Source organism: Perna viridis, chromosome 2, assembly GCF_037379345.1.
Source record: "Perna viridis isolate PV_CMFRI_1.1 ecotype Kerala chromosome 2, ASM3737934v1, whole genome shotgun sequence".
Lineage (NCBI taxonomy): Eukaryota > Metazoa > Mollusca > Bivalvia > Mytilida > Mytilidae > Perna > Perna viridis.
In genome coordinates this window covers 56,157,877-56,180,446 of record NC_142446.1, presented here as the reverse complement: position 1 = coordinate 56,180,446, position 22,570 = coordinate 56,157,877, and the positions used below count along the sequence as shown (strand labels likewise).

At 32.1% G+C, this 22,570-nt stretch overlaps 3 protein-coding genes across 4 annotated transcripts; all 3 read right to left on the bottom strand.

Annotated features, from left to right (window-relative positions):
* Window positions 1-309: 309 nt before the first annotated feature.
* On the bottom strand, window positions 310-6,674 carry LOC148626148 (uncharacterized). The gene is made up of 8 exons (XM_088569870.1): window positions 6,660-6,674; window positions 5,047-5,110; window positions 3,550-3,660; window positions 2,725-2,835; window positions 2,045-2,149; window positions 1,565-1,591; window positions 845-955; window positions 310-409 (listed from the first exon to the last, which is right to left on the bottom strand). The coding sequence occupies exons 1-8, from the start codon at window positions 6,660-6,662 to the stop codon at window positions 357-359; spliced, it is 585 nt and encodes a 194-aa protein (XP_088425996.1). The 5' UTR covers window positions 6,663-6,674; the 3' UTR covers window positions 310-356.
* Window positions 6,675-8,316: 1,642 nt separating this feature from the next.
* LOC148626147 (uncharacterized) lies at window positions 8,317-12,705 on the bottom strand. Its single transcript, XM_088569869.1, has 5 exons — window positions 11,651-12,705; window positions 11,138-11,224; window positions 10,360-10,386; window positions 9,764-9,874; window positions 8,317-8,399 (listed from the first exon to the last, which is right to left on the bottom strand). Exons 1-5 carry the CDS (start codon window positions 11,844-11,846, stop codon window positions 8,347-8,349), a joined length of 474 nt encoding a protein of 157 aa, XP_088425995.1. The 5' UTR covers window positions 11,847-12,705; the 3' UTR covers window positions 8,317-8,346.
* A 1,653-nt stretch (window positions 12,706-14,358) lies between these two features.
* On the bottom strand, window positions 14,359-21,946 carry LOC148626146 (matrilin-1-like). 2 transcript variants are annotated; one of them, XM_088569867.1, is made up of 7 exons: window positions 21,852-21,946; window positions 19,093-19,668; window positions 18,280-18,315; window positions 17,433-17,468; window positions 16,257-16,829; window positions 15,854-15,880; window positions 14,359-15,154 (listed from the first exon to the last, which is right to left on the bottom strand). In XM_088569867.1, exons 1-7 carry the CDS (start codon window positions 21,913-21,915, stop codon window positions 15,096-15,098), a joined length of 1,371 nt encoding a protein of 456 aa, XP_088425993.1. In that variant the 5' UTR covers window positions 21,916-21,946; the 3' UTR covers window positions 14,359-15,095. The 2 variants fall into 2 exon arrangements, with proteins under 2 accessions (XP_088425993.1, XP_088425994.1); XM_088569868.1 differs by having other exon boundaries at window positions 16,696-16,829.
* Window positions 21,947-22,570: the final 624 nt, after the last annotated feature.

Below are 22,570 nucleotides of genomic sequence, written 5' to 3'. Positions count from 1 at the left end.
GATGAAGTCCAAGCTGTGAAAACAAATAAAGAAATATGTACCGGACACACTGACAAGATGAATGGGATAAACTATATGATTAATGTAATTCACAACCACTCTCAACAACAAAGAAATATTTCTACAGCTTCAGAATAGCTGTTTATGTAAGAGTAATCAAGTGCACCACGATTTTAGCGGAAATAAAAAGAATGTCATCCAGGGACAAAGACCAGACATGGAAAATTGACACATACATCAAAGAACATAAAATAATGCATACAAAGTAACAAAAGTAAATTGATTCAAGGAAATAAGTTAACTAAAACAAATAACAGAATGGTTTTATATACGAAAATTTATCAAGCGTGAGGATGTCAGCCTATAATAGGTTGAGCAGGTCCATAATGGGTTGCCTTTGTCGTTTGTGCTGCAATCATACAAATATTTGTTGTTTTATCTGGAACTTAAATCCATAGTACATCTTTTTTTAGATGTTGGGTTTATCTCAATTTCTTTATTCTGCTTTTTGCATCATTTGTTTGTTTGTTGCTATTTCAGTTTTTTTCTATTTAGTTCATTGGTTCTGATTTGTTTAATTTGTTTGTTTTGTTTTGTTTGTAATGTTTCTGATTTAAAAAAAAAAAAGTAATCCCGGATAACTCATTTTATATTAGTTGGCATTAGTATATAAAATTAGCTGGAACAACTTTTATTTTCGTTTCTCTAAGTATTTGACGCTTTAGTTACGTACGAGCTTTCAAAGTGATTGCTCATGGTTTATTTTACCAATAAATAAAAAAGAATTTCAAAAACCTAATTGCACCTTATAATTACGTGATTGATAATCGTTAAGTTTTCTTACGTGTGCAAAAGTTACAATAACGAGGACAGGTGAGTGAGGCCCATGATTTGTAAGTATTACAAACGGTTACTCCATACGAGTAGCAGTTATCAACTCTGTCAACACATGGACCTATAAATAAACATCATAAAGACCTCCATAAAATAAGTTTCATATTTTTGAGTTGTAATCACGCCAAAATATTTTAACCCCGCCTCATCCTTTGTGCCTGTACAAGGTCGGGAATTTTTGGCCTCTGTACGTATTGTTAAGTTTTCACTTACAGTTTACTTTTTTGTTGCTTGAGTATATGGGGCCGCCACTAATTCGCTGTACCTGTGTATAATGCTGCTTTAAGATAAGTTGCAGCCTGTCCTTCGATGTGAGGGTTTCCTCGTCATTCTTTGAAGACCCATAGGTGGCCTTGAGCGGACATTTCACCCCAGTGGTATATTTTCTCTTTATCATATTTACCATTTCCTTTCTCGTTACACATTGCATTTAATGATCTATATGTACCATATGTACGAGTTGTATCTTTTAAAAGCATTAACACATGCTTATATATATTCTATACAAAAGTGAAGTTTACAATACTTTTAGAATTATAATTTCTCCTCTGTAGTTAACATGTAAGACCTGAAACAAATTTGTTCGAATTTGCAAAAGGGTAAGAAAATAATATCAATAACACTATAAATAATCGATAAGCGAGTGTGTATATCCGGAAAGTTTTCATACCAACTGGAATAATATGTGGGGTAGCCACTGAAAAAAATTGAAAAAGCATTACTTATTACCACATCATCGCAGAGTTAGATGATAAAGTGAAAGAGAATCCCTCAAAACGAAACTGTTAAAAATGTGTTTAACATATATAATTTTTTAATCTCATCAATGATGAGTGTTTCTATCATTGTTTTGTGATAAGCAGGGTATTACTTTGCCCGATTGCTTTTTGTTTCTTCTATATTGTAAAATGGCGAGATGGAAAGGGCGTTAAAGCGTGCTTAAAAGCCTGTACCAAATCAGGAACATCGTTGTTGTTTCCAACTTTACGGTTATTGTCTTGGTACTTCCAATTGTCATATGGATTTGAATGTACATATTCGAAAACAAAGATAATATATATGAATTACTATGGAGCGCCGTAACTGCTTTATGTTAAAAACTTTCATTATATGATGGTACTTTGACGTTATATGATGATACTTTACCTACTTTGCGTTGTTATCTGTATTGGTGTTTGGCTTGTTGTAACCACTGTTGGGTTTGTTGTTGAAGATACTGTTGAAGATACTGATATACTTTTTGTTGTATGTTGATCTAAAATGTATTCAAATATTGTATATATTTATTTTTTTAAATATGGTGAAGTAACATTACTCACGAGAATTTTGCAATTTCGCTTTTGGTAAGGAGTTTACTGCATGATTTATCAGATTTACTTATTCTACTTCATAATTAAAATATACAGGTGTACATTTATTCATTTATTTTTTTTCATTTACTCTTTTGACAATAAATTATCTATCATTGTTTTGGGAAAATTCACCCTATATTAATAACAATTATGTTTTGAGAATAGACATAATTTAAAACAACAAAGACTCTGAAGCTATTTAAATAGCAACATGTGTAGTTTAAACATGATAAAACAATTACAAGTACGCCAGTTGCTCTGTTGTTTGTTTGTTTGTTTGTTGTTGTTTTTTGTATTTGTATTTGAATTTGATTTTGCTTTTTGCTTTTTGGGTTTTTTTGCTTTTTTTCTTTTTGCTTTTGTTTTTTGTTTTTGTTTTTTGTTTTTTTTTCTGTCAATGTGACAGAATCTTTCTTCACCCTTGTTTTGAAGGATACAATTATCAAACTTTCGTTACAAAATATAGGACTATATTTACCATTGCAAAATTCACAGAACCGTGCGCAATGGTTTGAAGACCAATCTGGGTGGTGATGGCACACATGCGTACCGTAGTGGTGGCAATGGGGGTCTGTGTCATAACAACCTCCTAAGATAAGTAGCATATTTACAATTATCTATGTGATATGTTAATAAATATTTGCATATACCAATGTATATGCAAATAAAATGCAAATATGTTCAGCTCCTTCAAAACACAAATAAAAGAATAACAAATATTTATCTCACTTCCGGTACAATGAGAAACATTTAAACTCTCATTTGCAGTCTTAACATACAGTAAGAATAATCAAGGGAACCAAGGTTATAGCGGTAATCAAAAGAATGTAATCCAGGGACAAAGACCCGACACGGAAAACAGACACACACAACAAAGAACACAGAGCAACTAAAATCATACATACAAAGTAACAAAAGCAAATGAGCAACTCGGACGCCACCAAAAATCGGGAGCATGAACCAGGTGCACCGGTAGGGCAAGCGTCCTCTGCTTTTCTAGAAACAATAGAATAAATAAAAATTTATCAAGCACAGAGGTAAATAACACAAATACGTTCAGTATTTAGAATAGCTAACAAATATGTAAATTAGTAAATGGCGTTTTTTAAATGTCTGTATCAAGTCAGGACGATTGTGGTCGTTCCAACTTTCTGCTCACTGCCGTGATATTGTCTTTTGTTATATGACGTACATGAACTTTCCTTCTTTTGACTTTTTCTTTGATTATTCCTTCAAGTTTTATCTATCAGTTCGTTGCTACTATCCTTTTGTTTACAAAGCAATTTACGAATTACAACTTTACCATGACAGAATCCGCAGTATCGAGCGCAGTGATGAAGAGCCCAATGTCTGTTGGTTAAACATACTGACCGTCCATACATAACACAGTGTTCGTGGTTTGTACATGGTAGGTCTGTAAAGAAGGCAAACATGTTTATTTATATTTCCAATGTTTGAAAGAAGATAATATGTTCACTTTAAAAATCGTACACGTAGTTACCACGTAATTTTACGAGATTTACATATTGGTTTGATCTAAGATGCATTATTTTATTTTTCATTTCGTAGACAAGAATTAATTTCCACGGAAGCGATTCAAACATTTTGTCTTAATCGCTCATCTTGAATCATCTGAAATATTTTAGTTGTTGATACAATAGCGCTTTTTTATTTTAAAAAATCAGCAAGTAAAAAGTAATGTAATCTGAACTTTTATTGAAAAGATTGACTATAAGAAGTTAATCTACAATTGCCCATACATTTAAGTCGTCAATCGAAAATTTTAACGATTGTCGTATGACCTAGTTGATCGATATGGAATGTATGTTTATAATATAAACGACCTCCGTCTGTCACATGTAGTCCTTCTCCTTCTTTTTGAAATTGACCGTAAACAAGCAACATAACGGGTGCCTGGCAAGAAGCTGGAACTGCTCACTCTTCTGGAACAGTTCAGTTTGTGCTATTCGTGTTTCTATGTGAATTTTATTTTGAACTGTGTGTTCTATATCAGTTGTTCTTTTGATGTATCAGACAATTTTATCCACTTTTTTGTTAGCAATTCAAGCTGAGGGTGTATATTCCTACACTTCCTATAATTTGTACACATAAAGCGAATTGCTAATTGTATAACTTTGTTTTTAGAATCACACTAGCGGCCAAAGTTATGATTTATTATCATAATCGACATATTTCAAAGTAGATATTATGAGAATACTGCAATTCACTCAATTGTTATAAAGAAGAAAAGTTAATGAAGGCCAAATGAAGGTCGAAAAAAAAACAACTGATGAGCAACCCAGATTACATAACAAAACCGTAAAAATAAAAAAATGTGAACATTATCATCACGTGCTTTTCGACATTATTGAAAGGTATAATTTTTGAATGAAAATAATCAATCTTATAGTAATAACATATTTTACACCTTAAAAACATCTTCTTCTTGATGTGGAAAAGACGTGTCTAACTAAAAATGTCTCGAAGCAGAAATTCTGTAAAATTTGAAAGTGAAATAAAAAAAACAACTACGTTTACATCGAAAACTTGGAAGAACAAAACAGAGCAAAAATAGACAGAAAATTTAATTTAAAATGGTAAAAACATCAAATACACGAAAGTGGAAATTATTCTCATAATCTTTTCAACAATAATTAAAATCTTTTCAAACAGCCATTCTGCTAATGTCATATTTTACACGATTATAACATCGTTATCTTAATGTGCTTTGTGTGACTTGCATAAAGCGCCAATTCATCTAATAGATGGTTGTATTATTTAGCGTATCTTTTAGTTTTACCATACGCTACGGTAAGACAGCAGTAAAAACAAAGTAGAACGACCAAACAGGCTGCAAACTTCATCTGAAATCGAATAAAAGATTTTCATGAGACTCATTCGACAATTTACAACGTTACTTGCTGTGGTCAAAACAAGCATTCAGAGTTACCATGAAACTAATTCATGATGACATGTGTACATTGTATATGAAAAGAAATCATAAGACTTTCTTTAACATCCATGTCCAGTATTGTTATATCAATACAACAGCGTTGGGATATTTATCAACTGTATACACTATGTACAGTAAAATAAAGAATACAATTAAAAATACAACAATGTGTCTGTACAAAGAAGTATGAATATATCTTCTGTAAGAGATTAGCTAACACACGAACAGCAACATTCGAATTATTCCAAAGGGGATACTAAATTCAATTTCGCGGGTAATATTTTTTGGCGGTTTTCTATCCACTGTGAAAGAAGCGAAAATTAGAACACTGCGAAAAATAGTATTTTAACAGTATTTGTTTTCAAAGTACAGTTAAATCTGTCTAAACCGAACCCCTTTAAAATTAATTCGTTTTAGACTGACGTTCGGTTTACCAGAATACATATAATACATGTCAAGAGACTTTACAAAGTGTCTGATTTAAACATGTTTTTTCTATTTATTCAGGGCTCGATTTAGACAGGTTGCACAGTACTTGGTTTTTAATCAACAACGCACGTGACCAATTTTTTTCAACGCACTATCAACATTTCTCTAGAGTGAAATACGTACTGTGATAATGGTTCTTATTTTAGAATATAGTTTTTATTCGAAATATTCTAAAGATTGGTTTTAATAGAATAGGTTTATGTTTTGTTTTGTTTTGTTTTTGTTTTTGTTTTTGTTTGTTTGTTTGTTTGTTTTTTGGGTCTTTTATCATGCACATAGTATGAGCACCTTGGTGGATAGAGAACGATTTCTCAATCCGTATTTAACAACCTTTCCTGCCAGTATGCTTTGCTAAGAGTAATCAAGGGAACCAAAATTCTAGCGGAAAAAAAGAATGTTATTCAGGAACAAAGACCAGACTTGGAAAACAGACAAACACAACAAAGGACATAAAGTAACTAAAATAATAGATACAAAGTAACAAAAGTAAGTGAGCAACTCGGACTCCACTAAAATACTGGGAGCATGGACCAGGTGCATGGGTAGGGTAGGCGTCGTCTGCTTTTCTAGAAACACCCGCCGAGTTGCTCATAAATAGTCAAGTCTGGGATAGACGAAAGAGGAAAGGAAAACTATGACACGTTGAACAAATCAGCTTTTATGGAACAGGTGGATTCTAAAAAGTGCTAAGTATAACACATATTTGTCAATTAAATCACTATTTGAACAGTTTATTCACGTTTCAATCAAAGAAAATATACACCAAATGATATGGGCGGAATATCAGCGATGTCCTATATATGTAGAATGTAAGATCAGAACTATGAATGGCAAAAATGTTCTGATAGAAGTGACGAAATTCGTCGATACGGAAGTAGACGATTGCGCTGTTTTGTCTTTTAATTACGACATTGAGCTTCGTCCATCATAGGCATAGCCTAAAACCATATTACATACAACCATTTACATACCATTAAGTCAGAACTTACCTGTCTTTTGTGGGATAAGGTTCAAGACAAAGACATGTAGATAAACAAAGGTTCCCAATCAATTATTGTTCAGTGTTGGTAATGATTGGAGAAGTCGAAAATAAGAATGCACTTTTTGGCGGTCGTTTTTTCTCATTGCAGTTGACATGGCAGTTTTACAACAGTAAAAAATATAATTTTATAATCTTTAACTGAACTATAGCAACTTAACAAATACACGTGTAGTGTAAATGTGGATTTCTAGACACCCATTTTAAGCTAGTAAATACAATGAAAGTTACGTGAAAAAAAATACTGATTTTAACAAATAGTCTGATTGAATTTCTGGTCGGTAATATTTTTTGCCTAATTTGGAAGACAAGTGTTCCAGCAGATCATTGCCATCCATGGGTACAAATTGAGCACCACTCTTGGTCGATCTGTTTCTATATTCGTATGAAGATTGGTTTTTACAAAGTCTACTACAGAAAAAAGTAAGAAGCGAATTTCAGTTTCCTTTACAATGTCATGTATTATCTCATTATATTATGAATAATCATTAGATATACCCAAATGATCAACTGATACATCTTCATCTGCTTTATATCTAGACCTTAAAGCTATCTGTAGATGATCCTGGATGTTTGAAATTGCAATTTCTTGAGAACAGTGTCGATTCTAACTCTCAAACTATAAACTTTTCTTAGTCAGGGGTATGTTCAGCCTTTGGTAACGTCATCACTACAGATGTCCTATTGTCGTCATCATAATTCGATTGACCGAAACGAAACAAGACCTAACAGATAAACATTTTGTTCCTGAAAAATTTACTATAGACGATTGATTTTCATAGCTCCATCTATATATCTTCTGTACTGTTTCGACTACTGATTTTTATCAACTTTGTCCGGTTGCAATTTTTTGCTGCCTGTTTGTATTGCAATAAATTGGAAAAAATTAACCGTAACAGTAACGGGAGCCTAATGAAGTAGACCTAGGATAAGAGACATCAATCCTGAAATCAGTGATATGTTTGTATCATATTCAATTCACCAAATCATATCAAGCTTTCGTTTGAAACAGAATGAAATCAATGCATTTTACTCTTTTGCAATGTGACGTGTTTCGATGTCCCTTCCAGGACACAAGATTTCTTTTTGTAGTTCATATTTTAATAAACTGCTGTAGTTTTTTTATGTGCTGTGCTGTTTTGTTTTGTTTTCTATTTTCACATGTAATTGTACTTTCATCAGTTGTTCTCATTGTGTTAGTTTCCTCTTGTCACGATATAGCTCTTAATGTCCCTTTATTTGGCATTTTCGATATGTCATACACAGAACAAAAAGCAGAAAATAAATACATTTTGTACTGTGATAATGAATGCACAACCATTGACTTTTTATAAAATTTTAAACGAACCCTTTCGAATTTCTCTTTGCACTAATTCTATGATTACCCTCGATCTTACATTTTTAATAGGAAACTTAAAATATTATGTTAAATGCAATGTAATGGTAAAAATAGTGCTCAGATTAAGTTTCCTTGTGTACCTTGATTTATTTAACAGCAATTAAATGAGTTAGGATGCGTTGGGGCGCTGTCTATGTAAAAAAAGTGTGATCGTTTTTGGCATTACACATACAAAAATGAAACCATCTAATGTGTGCAAAATTTATCAGCATTAAAACTGTTAGCCAATGATAGGCACTGCTGGTCCAGATTGAATTGGTTTTGTTGTATGAACTGTAATTATATAAACATGAGATAAAAAACGCACTGGCAGTAAAGGAAAATATTTTTTATGTATGTAAGTTACCATGTTGGTAAATTAATTAGTCAAAAAGGTATATAATATATGCATTATGCTGACGTGTGCATCTGTTTCGGACAAACAGGTTACAAATGATGGATTTTCATAATGTCTACCTATAAATTTTCTCTAGTTTTTGCTTGTATATTTTTATTTCATTTTGAACCTGACGTCCAACAAGGTTCAAGACTTATTTTAAACCTTGTGCATTGATTTACATAATTTTTATTGTATTTATTTTTTTTTTTTTATTTACACTTTTTTATTGTTCATATCTTCTGTTCTATTTACCTTTTACCGATTTTGACTGGTGGCATTTTTATATTGACCATTTATGTTGAAATATATCGAAAATAATCAACCGTAATGGAAGCGGGAGGTGAAGCGCGTTTTAAACTTGGTTAACCCACCTTTCATTTTGAAAAGCCTGTAAGGCTGTAATGGACAGGACCATTTCGGAGGTTTCCAACTTTCTGGGTTTATTCCTTGACATTGCAATTTGTTAAACGTACTTTTCTTTTGACTATTCCTTTTTGACTCCTGTCTCGATTTTATCAGTTCAGTTATTCATTTACATGTACGACAAGCGTAGTAGACCAATGATGTGTCTTTGAATTGAATTTAGTAAATAAGTGTTTTATTTTTTTTTATCGTGAATCTTTCGGCAGTGCCATTCTTGAGCTATTCTTACAACCATTTGTTCGATATCTTGTTATTATGATTGAAATTGGAGACTCACTTCGGTAAACCTGGCATAAAAGTTGTCAATATAATTATATAAGTTTTCTATTTATCAAACCATAATTGCCTTGCTCAGTCTGAAATTGTATATTTTCAACTCCACGTGAATAATTTAAAGCTACACATGACATTTTTAATGGTATATGTTTGACACAATTGACTGTAACAACATGTGAAAGAAAGAATAAGGGTTTAAACCGTGATAAAGTTTGATCATAACGACCTCAGTTTCGAGTACATACATGGCCAACAACAATAACACACCAAAATACGTCGTTCACTTCGTGTCAAGTCTCTACTTGTTTAACCACTTGTCAAATAAAATGGTTGCTGCCTTACAATTTTAATAATGATGAAAAAAAACAAAGAAAAGCAAGACTTGGCTTCCTAAAATGAAATGTCGATATGTTTATGACAAAATCTTACAGAAATTTACGCTGCTCTTGTTAGTTATCATTTGTAGTTTTTTCGTGTTGCATGCGACTTTTTCTCTTTTATTTCCTTAATGTGATTTGTCCACATATTTCCTTCTTTTACAAACAAATAATCGTCTTACCACTACAAAAGGCGCAATACTTAGGACAGTTGATAGAAGCCCAGGATTTGTAGGTGTTGCACGATGTTATTCCATACTGATAACAATTACTAAGTTTATCAACACATGGACCTTAAAGTTAATGTAGTTCTTTAAAACAAACATCACCTTTCGAAAATGAATACGCAAAAAAAAAACCTTCTACAACTACTTTGAAAATGGTCTATAAAAAGTAAAAAGATTAAAAAGTAAAGGATAAAGTTAGTCGAAAGTAGCCATAACTTCTTTCTTTCCAAAAATCTTACAATATTAATCTTGCTTCATGCACATGTTGATATAATTCTTACTTTCTTAAATTCCATTAATCGTGTACGATAAGTTGCGCGTACAAGCTATAAACTCCGACTGTAATTTTTTTTAAAATGTCTGTCCCCTACATGAGACTTCTATGTTTCAATTGTTGAATGGAATATTAAGATATGAAGCGTCAACTTCTTTATTGTTAAATCAAATAACAGTCAGTGTTTTCAATACTTTCACCGTGGTGAATTTTCGTGTAGGAAAAAAAAACATTGATCCTTTCTTTGCATAAATAGAATATCAAAAAGCTTCCTTACCTGGTTGAATAAACTGGGGTGTCGATACTGCAAAAGTTAACACAGAGAAATATAAGACCAAGTATCTCAATTTAGGTAAAGGATGCAGGCTTTAATGAAACAGTTCAACATTTTAACAGGAACAATAACTTTTAAAACACATCAAAGGATAAGCCTGGAAATAAAATATTCCAAAATATCATCCGACACGGAATTTTCAATCCGACGGGAGTTTAATTGAATAAAAAGGCTGCGCTCTGTCAAGTAAGAGGATCGGTTACTCAGTCATATGAAGTTCATTTTGGTATTTTACGTGGTTTCAGTTTAGTTTGCTTTGCATTGCATAGCTGTTTTTTGTTTCATTTTTATGATATCTTTTTTTTTTGGTTTTGTTCTGTTTTTGTTTTTTTTTGTTTTTTTTTTGTTTTTTTGTTTTTTTTTTTGTTTTTTTTGTTTTTTGCTTGATTACTCTTGATTTCATGATAGTTCTTTAAATTTTTTCCTCTATATTATGAAATACTTTTTCCCGGTTTATTGGTCTCCGACAACGATTCAAATGATTAGACATTTGTTTTCTCCATAAAAATATAATTTATAACCTAAAACAATCATGTCTTAAAGAATAAAATAAACGATTTTAAACTCTGTTATCGAAACACCGAGGGTTTATAACATCACCTTTAATTTTTATTTTATTTTATTTTATTTTATTGATTTCGAGTTTAAGTTTCCTTTCCAAAGCTATAGAGTAAAGTTATTCAAACCATGGTACAGAGTTTAGTGATAAATGTACGCTTACTTGGCGTTGTTGTACGCCTTGTGGTTGTTCGTCTAGTTGACGTAGGCACAATTGTTTGACTTCTTGTTGTGGCAGCCGGTTGTGTATCTTCAAAATGTAAATCATCGTTGTTGAACTATTAGAACTGATAGTTAATATAATTAGGAGCATCAATATTTTTTACTGAAAACAGATCTGGCAATCGGAAGTAAACTTGAGGAGCCATATATTTGAACAAGAAAAAAGCTTTCCTTTGTATGAGTACAAACAATACCCTTTTAATCTGATAACGCGTCGAAACGAAAATAATCGTTGAAGAAAAACACTATCCGCTGTTGTATATTCGGTACGGCTTAAAGAAGCTGTCTGGTTTATCACTGGCACAGCTCAGGCAGTTCTTGCCAATGAATCCCAAATACGTTCAAATTCAAGAACATCAAAAAGACGAAAAGCAAGTTACATATATTACAAAAATACTAAAAAGAGCAAACAGAACATATAATGTAATTCGTTCCAAAGCGTACAATTATTTACCTGAACAAAACCGACAGAATTTAGCGCAATGGTTTGATGACCAATAAGGACGATTGTAGCAGACTGCTATACCATACGTGTAACAATATGGGTCTGTATCGTAACAAGCTCCTAACAAAAATATTGAAGGTGATAAAAAAAGACAGGTTTTAATATTACTTTTAGGTGAGTTAAACAAGTAAGTACGGCGTTTCATGTGTAATCGCTTAATCAAGTTGTTAACATTTAAAACGGTAATAAAAAGAGAGCTTTAGGAAAGATCATGATGACGAATGACAGATATTGTACAAAAGTTTCATGATTACCGAACTGCGTAAATATACTGATAAAATTTTCATAAAACTTTTGCAGGACTGTACTCGTACTAATACAAAAGAAAACTGCTTCGACAGATAGAAATACTGAAAATTTGTTATTACGAAACCTCTGAATGCGTATCCATCTGCGCCAGGAAAGCTGATTTGTTCAACGTGTCATAGTTTTCCTTTTCTCTTTCGTTTACCCTGGACTTGACTTTTTATGAGCAACTCGGCGGGTGTTTCTAGAAAAGCAGAGGACGCTTACCCTACCGTTACACCTGATCCATGCTGCCAGTATTTTAGTGGAGTCCGAGTTGCTTATTTGCTTTTGTTACTTTGTATGTATAATTTTGGTTACTTTATGTTCTTTGTTGTGTATGTCGGTTTTCCATGTCTGGTCTTTGTCCCTGGATTACATTCTTTTGATTACCGCTATAACCTTGGTTCCCTTGATTACTCTTACTAAGGAAGCAATCATTTGATTTTAATGGGATGGGGCTATTATAAAATTTTGAATAATAATGGCAGATTGCAGGTAGTAGGAAAATATTCAGAATCTAAAAGACTCCAAAACAGGCTAGGAAAAAGAAAGTCCGGTCACAAAATCTGATCTGACACACACCGCCCAACCTCAACCCCAATCCAACAACCAAAGAATTCGCTAAATCAAAAAAATATTTACTGTTAAAGCAAAAGATACTACTTATAATATATCTTATGTCAAGAGACTAAAAAGAAGGAATGGAAGCCGGAATAAAAAAAAACCATTAAATACGTGTGTTACCATGACAAAACCCACAGTGTCGAGCACAGTTTTCCCGAGCCCAATTTAGATTTGCTGTACACGCTGCTGGTCCATACCAGTCACATATTTCATGATTTGTACAAGGCAGGCCTGTATAATGAAGAAAAACGTGACCAAAGTGAAAAAGATGACTTTATGGTATAAACAAAAGGATTTTTAACATTTAAATGGGAAAGTTTTTTTTGTTTTTTTTTTGTTTTTTTGTTTTTTGGTTTTTTTTGTTGTTTTTTTTTTTTTTTTTTTTTTGTAAACATCATTTTTTCCAACAATATCTCGTTTATTTCATCAAACACTGAAAATTAATTTTTAGATCTAAAATTTATGTTTTCTTTTCTTAGACTTAATTTACTTTATTCTGGATTGTTTCAGATGTCATTTTTCTTCGGTCAGCTTTTAATATTTTTTTTCGTTTCTACAACTTATAATTGACATGATTATGATACGTTACCAGACGCCCAAGTAGAACAACAGAACAAGCTAAAAACTATGGACAAACAGGATGATATACTCATCTGAAGTGTAGAAGTAAGGACTCATTATTTCCAATTAAAATGAATTGCGAAAATTTTTATGATTACCAAAAAAAATGCGACCGACTTAAAATGGCAATAATTAACGTTGCAGAATGTTTAACATAGGTAATGTGGGTTTTTTCCGAACTTAACAGGACTTGCATGTAAAAATCAACAGGAGAGAAATAACAGAACAAATATTCATCTAATAGAAAATTAGTAAGCATATTTTTTTTCAATTGAAAGACACAAGTCAAATTTATAAAAAAAAATGTTCTTTAACTTTTGGTATAACATTCACAACAAAATGTAATATTTTAAAATAAATCTACAAAAAGACAAGTCTGAAATTCATATAGTTCTGTTCCTAAATGTACTATTCGGTGCAAGCTATACTACCGTGTTTTGAAAAGGAAGGGAAAATACAATACAAACAAAACAAAACTGTATAAAAAACATTTAGCAAAGTCTTCAGGAACATTTTTAATGCATTCTTAACATATTGGCTAAAATTATCTTGACAATATCCTAGATTGTGACTTTAGCAGAACATTAAGATCATAAGACAGGATTATTCAAAATCGCCAATCAGTACTTGTACTTACCTTTTAGTTAAATTACTTTTTTCGAATAATGTACTACCCATCTTATTTATTTGTTTGAAGTTTAATATTCTGTAAACACTTTTCGTTTTATCTGTATTGTGTTTTTTCATTAGATATACCGACTGAATAAAATTATATTAAATATATTTATATTAATTATATGAGAACTTACAATGACGGAATAGAAGTTGACCATCAAAAATCATGTATTTCATAACTTAGAGATAAATCTGACCTCGCCGACACAGATAAATCAAACAATCTGACCTCGCCGACACAGATAAAAAATTTAGAGTTTATTAAGAGATCGAGATTTTGTCATCTGATGGCTTACATATACTATGATTTTTTAAACTTATTTTTAACACTTAGATTAAAAGGTTTTCTTTATCAATTCATATATTGCATAATAATAATGTTTGGTTTTTTTTCATCTAAGGCATCAAATACGCACAAAAAATTAACACAAATTAGAAATTAGTTTAGAAAAAAAACCTGACCATTATGCTGGGGTGTTAACCAGATAAAAAAAAATAATAAACGTAAATTGAGTTAAATGACTCTTTAAAAAACAGCAACAATGAAGGTACAATAATATCGAAATAATATCCTATGACAAATTCATGCCAGAGACAGGGACGATTCGTATAATATAAGAACTAAAAAGTACACAGTGTAAAATAATAGTTTATCGGTAAACACGATCATAGGTAATTTATGGGTAAACACGATCATAGGGTCCAGTTTGCTCTTTTACTTTTTTTTCTTTGTATGTGTTATTTTGCTTGTTCAACGTTCTTTATTGGGTGTGTCTCTTTTCTCTGTCCAATCATTATCCTTGTATCATATATTCTTTTGATTATCGCTCGAAATATGTTGAAAGAGAAAGGGTACTTCTTTCTGTAAAATACTAGAAGCCCAATAACCACATTCAAGATTTATCCAAACTTGAGAATGGTGAAATAAAGAGGAAAAACATACAGTTCTTTGTAAATCTCTCTAAAATTCTTGTCCGAAAGAATGCAAATGAGAGATGGTTAGTGATGCTGTGTTCAAGGAAGTCGGTGGCCAACTTAAACGTATCTCTGTTCGTGCTTTATGATTTATTTATCAGTATACTTGATACTATGTGGGTTTTCCATTGAACTTTAATTGTTATTATCAATTTTTACCCTAAAAGGCTTTCTGAGGTAATGTTATTACAATGTTATTATAAAAAAAATATCATCCAATGAATGGTATCTCTGGTTGTAATGCGACAAGGTGTTCGATCGTTGTAGGAACTGAAAATATAAAAAGAAATCATATTCCGAGGTATAAAGATATGTTATAATGGTGCGTTTACACGGTCAAATAATGCGCATTCAATTCGAATCCTACTCCAGTGACGCGTTCACAAATACAAATTTTCAATGCAAAATAATGCGCTTCTAGGTACGTGTTCGATATTGCGAATTAATATTTCGAATTCAATTTGAATTCAAATGCTGTGTGAATGGAAGATTTTGTCAAAACGAAGTCTTAAACAAGTGCGCAATATCTTTGTTAATCCATTTGAACTAATTCGAAATACGTGTCAACGTTATCAACGTTTTCAATGCGCATTGACTCAATGCGAATTTGAATAATTCGAATTGAATACGAATTATGTTTTAATACGCCATGAAAATAAGAATAACACATAAATGCAAATATTATTAGAAATATCAATTTTGTACATTTTATGTAATGCAAATAATTATTCAAGAGGAGTTTTAAAAAATAAATAGTGCTAGAATTAATACCATGGTTATGATGAATTCTGTTAAATACTCAAAAGGCAAAACAATTAGATTTTATGACACTGATACGAAAAACGAAAAACACAACAGAAACCAAACAAACAGAATAATAAAACAGTTTGACACTCCTCGAGGCCACTTGCTTTAGCTGTACAGCCTGAGATTTCAGATTATTACTAATATTTAATGTTAAGTACGTACCCGTTGACACTGTAGATAAACCAGTAACTGAAATCATATTTACCGTTTGATGTTATTTCTTTGTATTTATGATGTCCGACATTTTCAAATTAGTAAGTATGGAATATATAATTTTCAATATTCTTCGTGTTCTTTTTTACTTTTTTTTTGGTAATCTATGCAACAACTCGGCCTCATTGAGTGTGTGTGTGTGTGTGTGTGTGTGTGTGTTTTGTCGTTTTTTTCCTAAGTCTCGATGAGATTTAACCTACTTGCTATAAACAAACACTCGACAAATTTTTCCCTCGTTTTTGGTATCATAGTTAAGGAAAGAAGAAGAAAAGTTTGACAGATGAAATACATCCGATACCATTACATCATACCATTGAAGAAGTGGCTTATACCATTTTACATAACGACTTACTTGAACCACAAGAGTTGGATATTGAATGTGTAATGTCCAGTACACGACGAAGAGAATCAACGTGAGACAGATAACGCACATAAGATGGAAATGTTGCTATACTATTCAATCCGCTTTTAGATATCCCATGCTGTCCCGTCCCTATTGCTAAAATTGTCACATTCATTATGTTTAGAAGCAAAGCTTCATTGTGAACAGTTCTAAGATGATTAGTATGGCCGTCAGTAATCACTACTAAGACATTGCGGGCTTCGGGACGATCACCACTATTTGCGCAGTAAATATTTTCTCTGACATACTTCAAAGCATTTGCTATGTCTGTTTCAACTCTTACCAATGTAGGAATATTCTTGATAGCATTTAGCAATACCTTCTGATTTGTATATTTGTTAATGGGAAAAGTAGAATTGTGATTCTTTGAAATAGCAACTACACCAACCATAGTATTGTCTGGTCCAATAATTGATTGTAAAACGACATCAGATATAAAGTCAATAATTTTAGCCAAATTTCTTGTCCCAATAGATCTGGTGTCATCTATGAGAAATACTAGGTCGATTTTTTCGTAACAAACTGAAAAAGAAAAAAAAATAGGTCTGTATACTTTATGATTTTGTAAGTTTCTTTTTGTGTTTGTTAGGACGCTTTCCCTACCGGTACACCTGATCCATGCTACCAGTTTTTATTGGAGTCCGTTATGCTGATTGTTTTTGTTTCTGTTTGCGTGGTTATTTTATAATGTTGGTTGTGTGTGTGTGTTTTCTTTGTCTAGTCATTATACCTAGATCATGACCATTTTGATTACAGTTCGAATCCTGGGCACCTTGATTTCCCTTTTATGGTGCTGTTGTGGATTAATAAAACATCAACATAGTGTTACATTACTGTAAACGTGTAAACATTTTTTGTTGCTAATTTGCGGGTATAAATTTTCGCAGGTTTAAAAAAACTTAAAAGCGTTATGTAGTGTTTAAGTCACTTTACCGGGTACATTTTTGGTGCTTTTATGTTCACAGCGAAAATAGCGAAAGTGAGTACACCACGACTTATACTTATACATTATTGTATCTCCTTACGAGACAGTTTAGCATGTTTACTATATGCATCTCATCACCAATTCAAGTCCATATAAAGGTACAGAAATTATCTTTGATAAGAAAAATCAAAGGTACTTACATCTTGGTGATTTTGTCTCCACAGTATCAGGAGAAGCTGTCATAAATAGTTTCTAGTTACTGAATTTTAGTATTATTACCAATGAGCATATGGTATATAACCAATATGTTATATCAATATGAATAACAGTTATATCTCCAGCTTCTTTCTAAAAACGCATGGTGTATCCTCGAATTGTACAGTATACTACATAGAATAACGTTCTTAAAATAAGCAATTCGACTTCCTTATTTTTTCTTTGTGTGTGTGTGTGCTTTTTTTTCTCTGTGTGTGTGTTTTTTTTTGTTAGGTCTTTGGGTCTTTGTCATTATTTTAGGCTTCTTAAGTGTTTCAATAGTCAAATACGAAAAAAACTTACATCTTTCTGAAAGTTTATCAATTTTACTCTTCTTCTGCATAATAGAACACCGATAATTTGCAAACTGATGGCAATTTTTGTATGATCATTGTGATTTGGTTTGCTTTCGTTCTTTTTTTTTACAAAGAGTACTCAAGGAAATCATGATTCTAGCGGAAATAAAAAGAATGTAATCCATGAGCACAGACCCGGCGGGAAAAACAGACACACACATCAAAGATCATCAAATAACCAAAATAATACGTGTAAAGAAACAAGACTAAATAAGCAACTTGGACTCCACTTAAACTTTTCTAGAAGCATCCGACGAGGACGAGTCGCTCATAAAAAGTCAAGTCCGGGGTAGACGAAAGAGACTAGGAAAGCTACATTGAACGAATCGGTTCTCAGTCTTGCAGATGGAACATCTTAACGATCCACGAGTTACAATATTGAGAATAAATGTGATAACACACAAGTAACTGTGTTTTTACTACTTAATGTACTTACTTTTGGTATAATTCGTTAGTGAAGGGAGTGTAGGAACTTAAAGTAAAAAAAAGAAAGATTTAAGTAAGTACTGACTCAGACACTATTTAAAGAGCACTTGGAACTAAACGTTCAAATTGCATAGTTTTTTTTCCATTTTTTTGTTTAATTGAAGACTGCTTACTATTTCATTTTTCGATTAATGACTGTGCAATGAAGTTAATCAAGGTTTTCTTTCAACGTTATCTTCAACTTAAAGCTTTATCTCAAATGATATTGGTGGATGCGACTGCAAATGGCGACGAACACAAAGAGATGGCCAAATTATTTGGAAAAATTGATTAATCAAAAATGTTCGTGACCAATGAACCAATGTTACCAACATTATCTTCATATTGATCATGACATTCGTATACTTACTTGTTGTGGAGTCTTTCTTCATGTTGATAGTAGAACATGTATATTAATATACTAGATTAAATGTAAAGCTTTTCTTGTCTCCACTATGTTATATACTGATTTCATTTTATTGTGAATTTAAAAATTTAGGATTATTTTATTGAGCTTAGATAAATAAAGAGAAGAAGCTTTTGATATATTTGATGTACATAAAACAATTATTATCATCGAACATGGGTATTTAAAGTTATTCATGTACAAATTCGGTGTAATAGCAATTAAATGAACAATTTTTTTTTTCAATGTTGATGTCCACATTGGCGGATACAGTGGTTGGACCCACCACCCACACAATATGTTTGACAATTTGGTTTTTTTTTTTTTTTTTTTTTTTTATTTATTATTATTATTTTATTATTATTATTATTCACTAACTTGGAGTTTCGCAGTGTGATGATATCGACTTGGTTATGTTCAGTACACGGCTAACTGTATCAGTATGAGATAAAAGTAAAGCCATTGAAGGGTTAGATGCAACGTCTTTCAAAGTACTTGTCAAGCAACATTGACTTCCTGTCCCAATGGTCAGAATCGTCATATCTGTAGCATTTAGGAGTAGTGTTTCCTGGTAAACTGCTCCTAAATGTTGTATACGGCCATCGGATATAACAACCATAACATTGCGTGCATCAGGGCGGTCACCGCCGTTTTTTGTAAAGATAGTGTTTCTGGCGTAGGTCAACGCTTTAGATAACATCGTTCCGCCAGATAGTTTTGTAGGGATGCTGTTTATACTTGTTAACAGTGAGAGTTGATTATCGTTTTGATCCAGAGCTATGAAATGGTTAGGACTTCCTGAAAATGCCACTACGCCAACCATAGTATTATTTGTTCCAATGGAAGAATTAATGACGATTTCAGATATGAAATGTTTAATTTTTGTCAGATATCTTGTTCCAATGGATAATGAGTCATCAATAAGAAAAACAAGGTCGACTTTCCCATTACAATCTAAAAAGAAGAAATTCATTATTTCACTGGCCTTGTGAGTGACTATTCAAATAATCTACAGAAATTCTACGAGTTCTCTATTGATTTACATCGTTTTCATGCGTTCTACCAAACAGATATAACGGTACTATTTCTCGTTAATTTCGGTTGACCATTTGTGTACTAAATTTTAGTAAATAATTCCGTACACTGTGACAAGAACAAATTGGGCTGATATCCAAAATGCTTTATTAATTTCAGACGCTTTCATTAATATACATTTTAAAAATTTGCACTATTTTTAACATTTTTATATAATTACATGTAATATGATTTTTAAAATTTTTGTGCCATTAGCAGAAAAAAAGGAGACCACAAACATCTGCTTAAAATAGAAAAAAAAATAAACGGTTATGTTAATATGACTTTGTTGTCAATTGTAGATAGGAAAATGAAGATTTGACCGGGGAAAAGCCAATTTATACCCCCGTCATTATTTAAAAGGGGTTATTTTTCAAAAGTTTCACTGTTGTCACCCGTGGGAAACAAATGGTACTGTTCTACCAACATTTGTTAAATAATATATCAATTACACGTAACTAGTAAACCCCAACCCTTCTGTAATTTTTAATAAAATATTCGCAGTATGCACATGAGTAATGTTCATGTCGTGTTGTAATTTTATAACCAAAGACAACAGATGTAATACTTGTGCGATGTGGTTCATATCAATTTAAAAAGACAGTGGTTACCATAGTGAAGAAAGGTCTTCTACTAGTGTTAAGCTTTTCAAAAATGCTCGCTCACCGATGTCATTTCTATATTTTGAAGTTCTGGAGTTGTTTCTGCTGGAAATTTGTGTTGTAGGTCCTTTTAAATTTACAAACTCATATATAAGTTAAACGCTATTGAAGGAGTTGATGGTATTTACAACTTAAGATAGTCCATGAAACAAAGTTTGCATTGTTAGGCAATAGATTTGACGTTCATAATTTAAGCCATTGGTCGAACAAAGGCCTTAAAATGGTAGAATAGAATTTGATCAAAAACTTTCACAAATTCGTTATTACATTATTCCATTTTTCACATCTTATTTCGTATTTCCATCTTGGTGACTTATGTGGGGTTTCTTGATACAATACATGGACTATATGTCATCGGTTGATAAGATTGGGTCCATCTTCTATTCCCCCTTTCCCCTGAAACTGGTAAATAGAATTTATATGAATCTTTCACAATTTTTTAGCACATAATGCCATTATGCACAACTTATTTAATTTCTTGGGAAGTGGAACAAAATTTGCTCACAGTTTTGCAAGTATAATTAGTTTGTACTTAGATTAAGACTACGCCACAAAGACACGACTTACATTTTTTACATATGTATGGCAAATATGTCGTGCAGTTCATGACGAAAACGATTAACTCAAAGTAAGCACGCTACCCTGAAACCATCGAGGCATTTATTCTCATAGGAGGAAAGCAAGCGATATAATATGTTATAGGGCGCATATCAGCCGGACATTATTATTCGTATGGCAGGTTGAGGGTTCACGCCTAGTCTTGTAACGATTTCACTTATATACTTGTATCTAATAACATATTTGTGTGTAACTGCAACCCCTTAAAAAATCATTTTAGACCATTATTCGCAATGCATTATTTTGCTATGCACATTTGAATAAAGAATAAAGGTTACAACCATCCAATGACCATTTTTGTAATTTTCTGAGTGCTACCTTTTTAGGTGGCGCTGTTAACTGAGAATGAAAAAGATGAGATGAAATATCTATTTGTCGCCACTCTGCATTAAGAAAATGATGAATAGATAGGGAAAACCAAAACGGCACAAATAAAATCTTGTTCACTTTTATCAGTCTGTTAAATTCAGGACACTGTAGGGTCAGTATGACCAGGTGATCGCATCACTGATTGACGTGACAATATTGTTGTTTGGAAGCTAGTTGATGAACAAGTAACCGCATTTGTGATCGGTGGAATATTAAAAGTAATCATTGAGATATAAACTGGTTCTGGTATAACTGAGTGTATAATAAACAAAAGGGATGTAATGAATCTAAGAATTCTCACCAATGTTGATAGGTGAGCAAACAGTGTCACATGAGTTAAAAATACTATTTGCTTGTTCGCATGATGTATCGTTTTAGTATCTATTTGGGTGGTCTAAATTGATTATAACTTACCAGTTGCGACTGAATTCGTCTGAAGAATCATAAGACAGACAGTGAGTATTCCAAGTACAAACATTTTGTATCTCGGACAAGTTCCTTTCTTATCTTTCAAGTTAGTAATATTACGTACCAGTTGATATTTGAACCATTTGCAATTTAACATTGGGTCGTTTCTAACACTGAGACTGTAATGTTGCACGACTGACGAACTAGAATATTAAATCTTTCAAAATTCATATCTAAGTTCTAAGTGTGTGGTTGCGCTCCTAGGCTATTTATTTGAGCGAAAGAATCTCTATTTGCTGTACAGTATTCTTTTCGTAGATATTGTTTATATTCATTTTGCCTTCAAGGTGATTGAGCTTCATAGCTGAGTCATTTTTTTTTATTTTGATAATCATAGCTGAGTCATTAAGAACGAATGCCAACCATGTTTCTCATAGCATAAATCATCGGAAAGGCAATATCTTTATTAAAGTACATTTGCAAGGTTTTTCAAGTTTTTACTTTTGCAAAATATTTTTAAGTACATTTACAATAAACTGACGATATATTAAGCTGAAAGGATTGTAATTTACTCTAATCATTTCAATTACAGACAAAGAGCTGAAGTCAAGTGTTAACAACAAAAAGGCGATTCCAAAACTACAATGATAAGTTCTACTATTCCCGGGTATTATTGACCAATCAATAAAGATGTACGTACATCAAACGTTTTTATGTCTCGTATT

Excerpts from the sequence above, each read along its gene's own strand:
- LOC148626148 (XM_088569870.1), bottom strand. Across the intron at positions 2,150-2,724 it reads GTTCTGTGAATTTTGCAATG|ATCAACATACAACAAAAAGT; the intron begins GTAAATATAGTC and ends AATACATTTTAG. Across the intron at positions 410-844 it reads TTATTGTAACTTTTGCACAC|CACAAACGACAAAGGCAACC; the intron begins GTAAGAAAACTT and ends GTATGATTGCAG.
- LOC148626147 (XM_088569869.1), bottom strand. The coding sequence starts at position 11,846 with ATGAAACGCCGTACTTACTTGTTTAACTCACCTAAAAGTAATATTAAA. Across the intron at positions 11,225-11,650 it reads ATTCTGTCGGTTTTGTTCAG|ATACACAACCGGCTGCCACA; the intron begins GTAAATAATTGT and ends TACATTTTGAAG. Across the intron at positions 8,400-9,763 it reads GTATTGCGCCTTTTGTAGTG|TTCATACAACAAAACCAATT; the intron begins GTAAGACGATTA and ends ATATAATTACAG.
- LOC148626146 (XM_088569867.1), bottom strand. The coding sequence starts at position 21,915 with ATGTTTGTACTTGGAATACTCACTGTCTGTCTTATGATTCTTCAGACG. Across the intron at positions 17,469-18,279 it reads ACTAACGAATTATACCAAAA|CTTCTCCTGATACTGTGGAG; the intron begins GTAAGTACATTA and ends TATTTATGACAG. Across the intron at positions 16,830-17,432 it reads GGAGACAAAATCACCAAGAT|TTTGTTACGAAAAAATCGAC; the intron begins GTAAGTACCTTT and ends TTTCTTTTTCAG.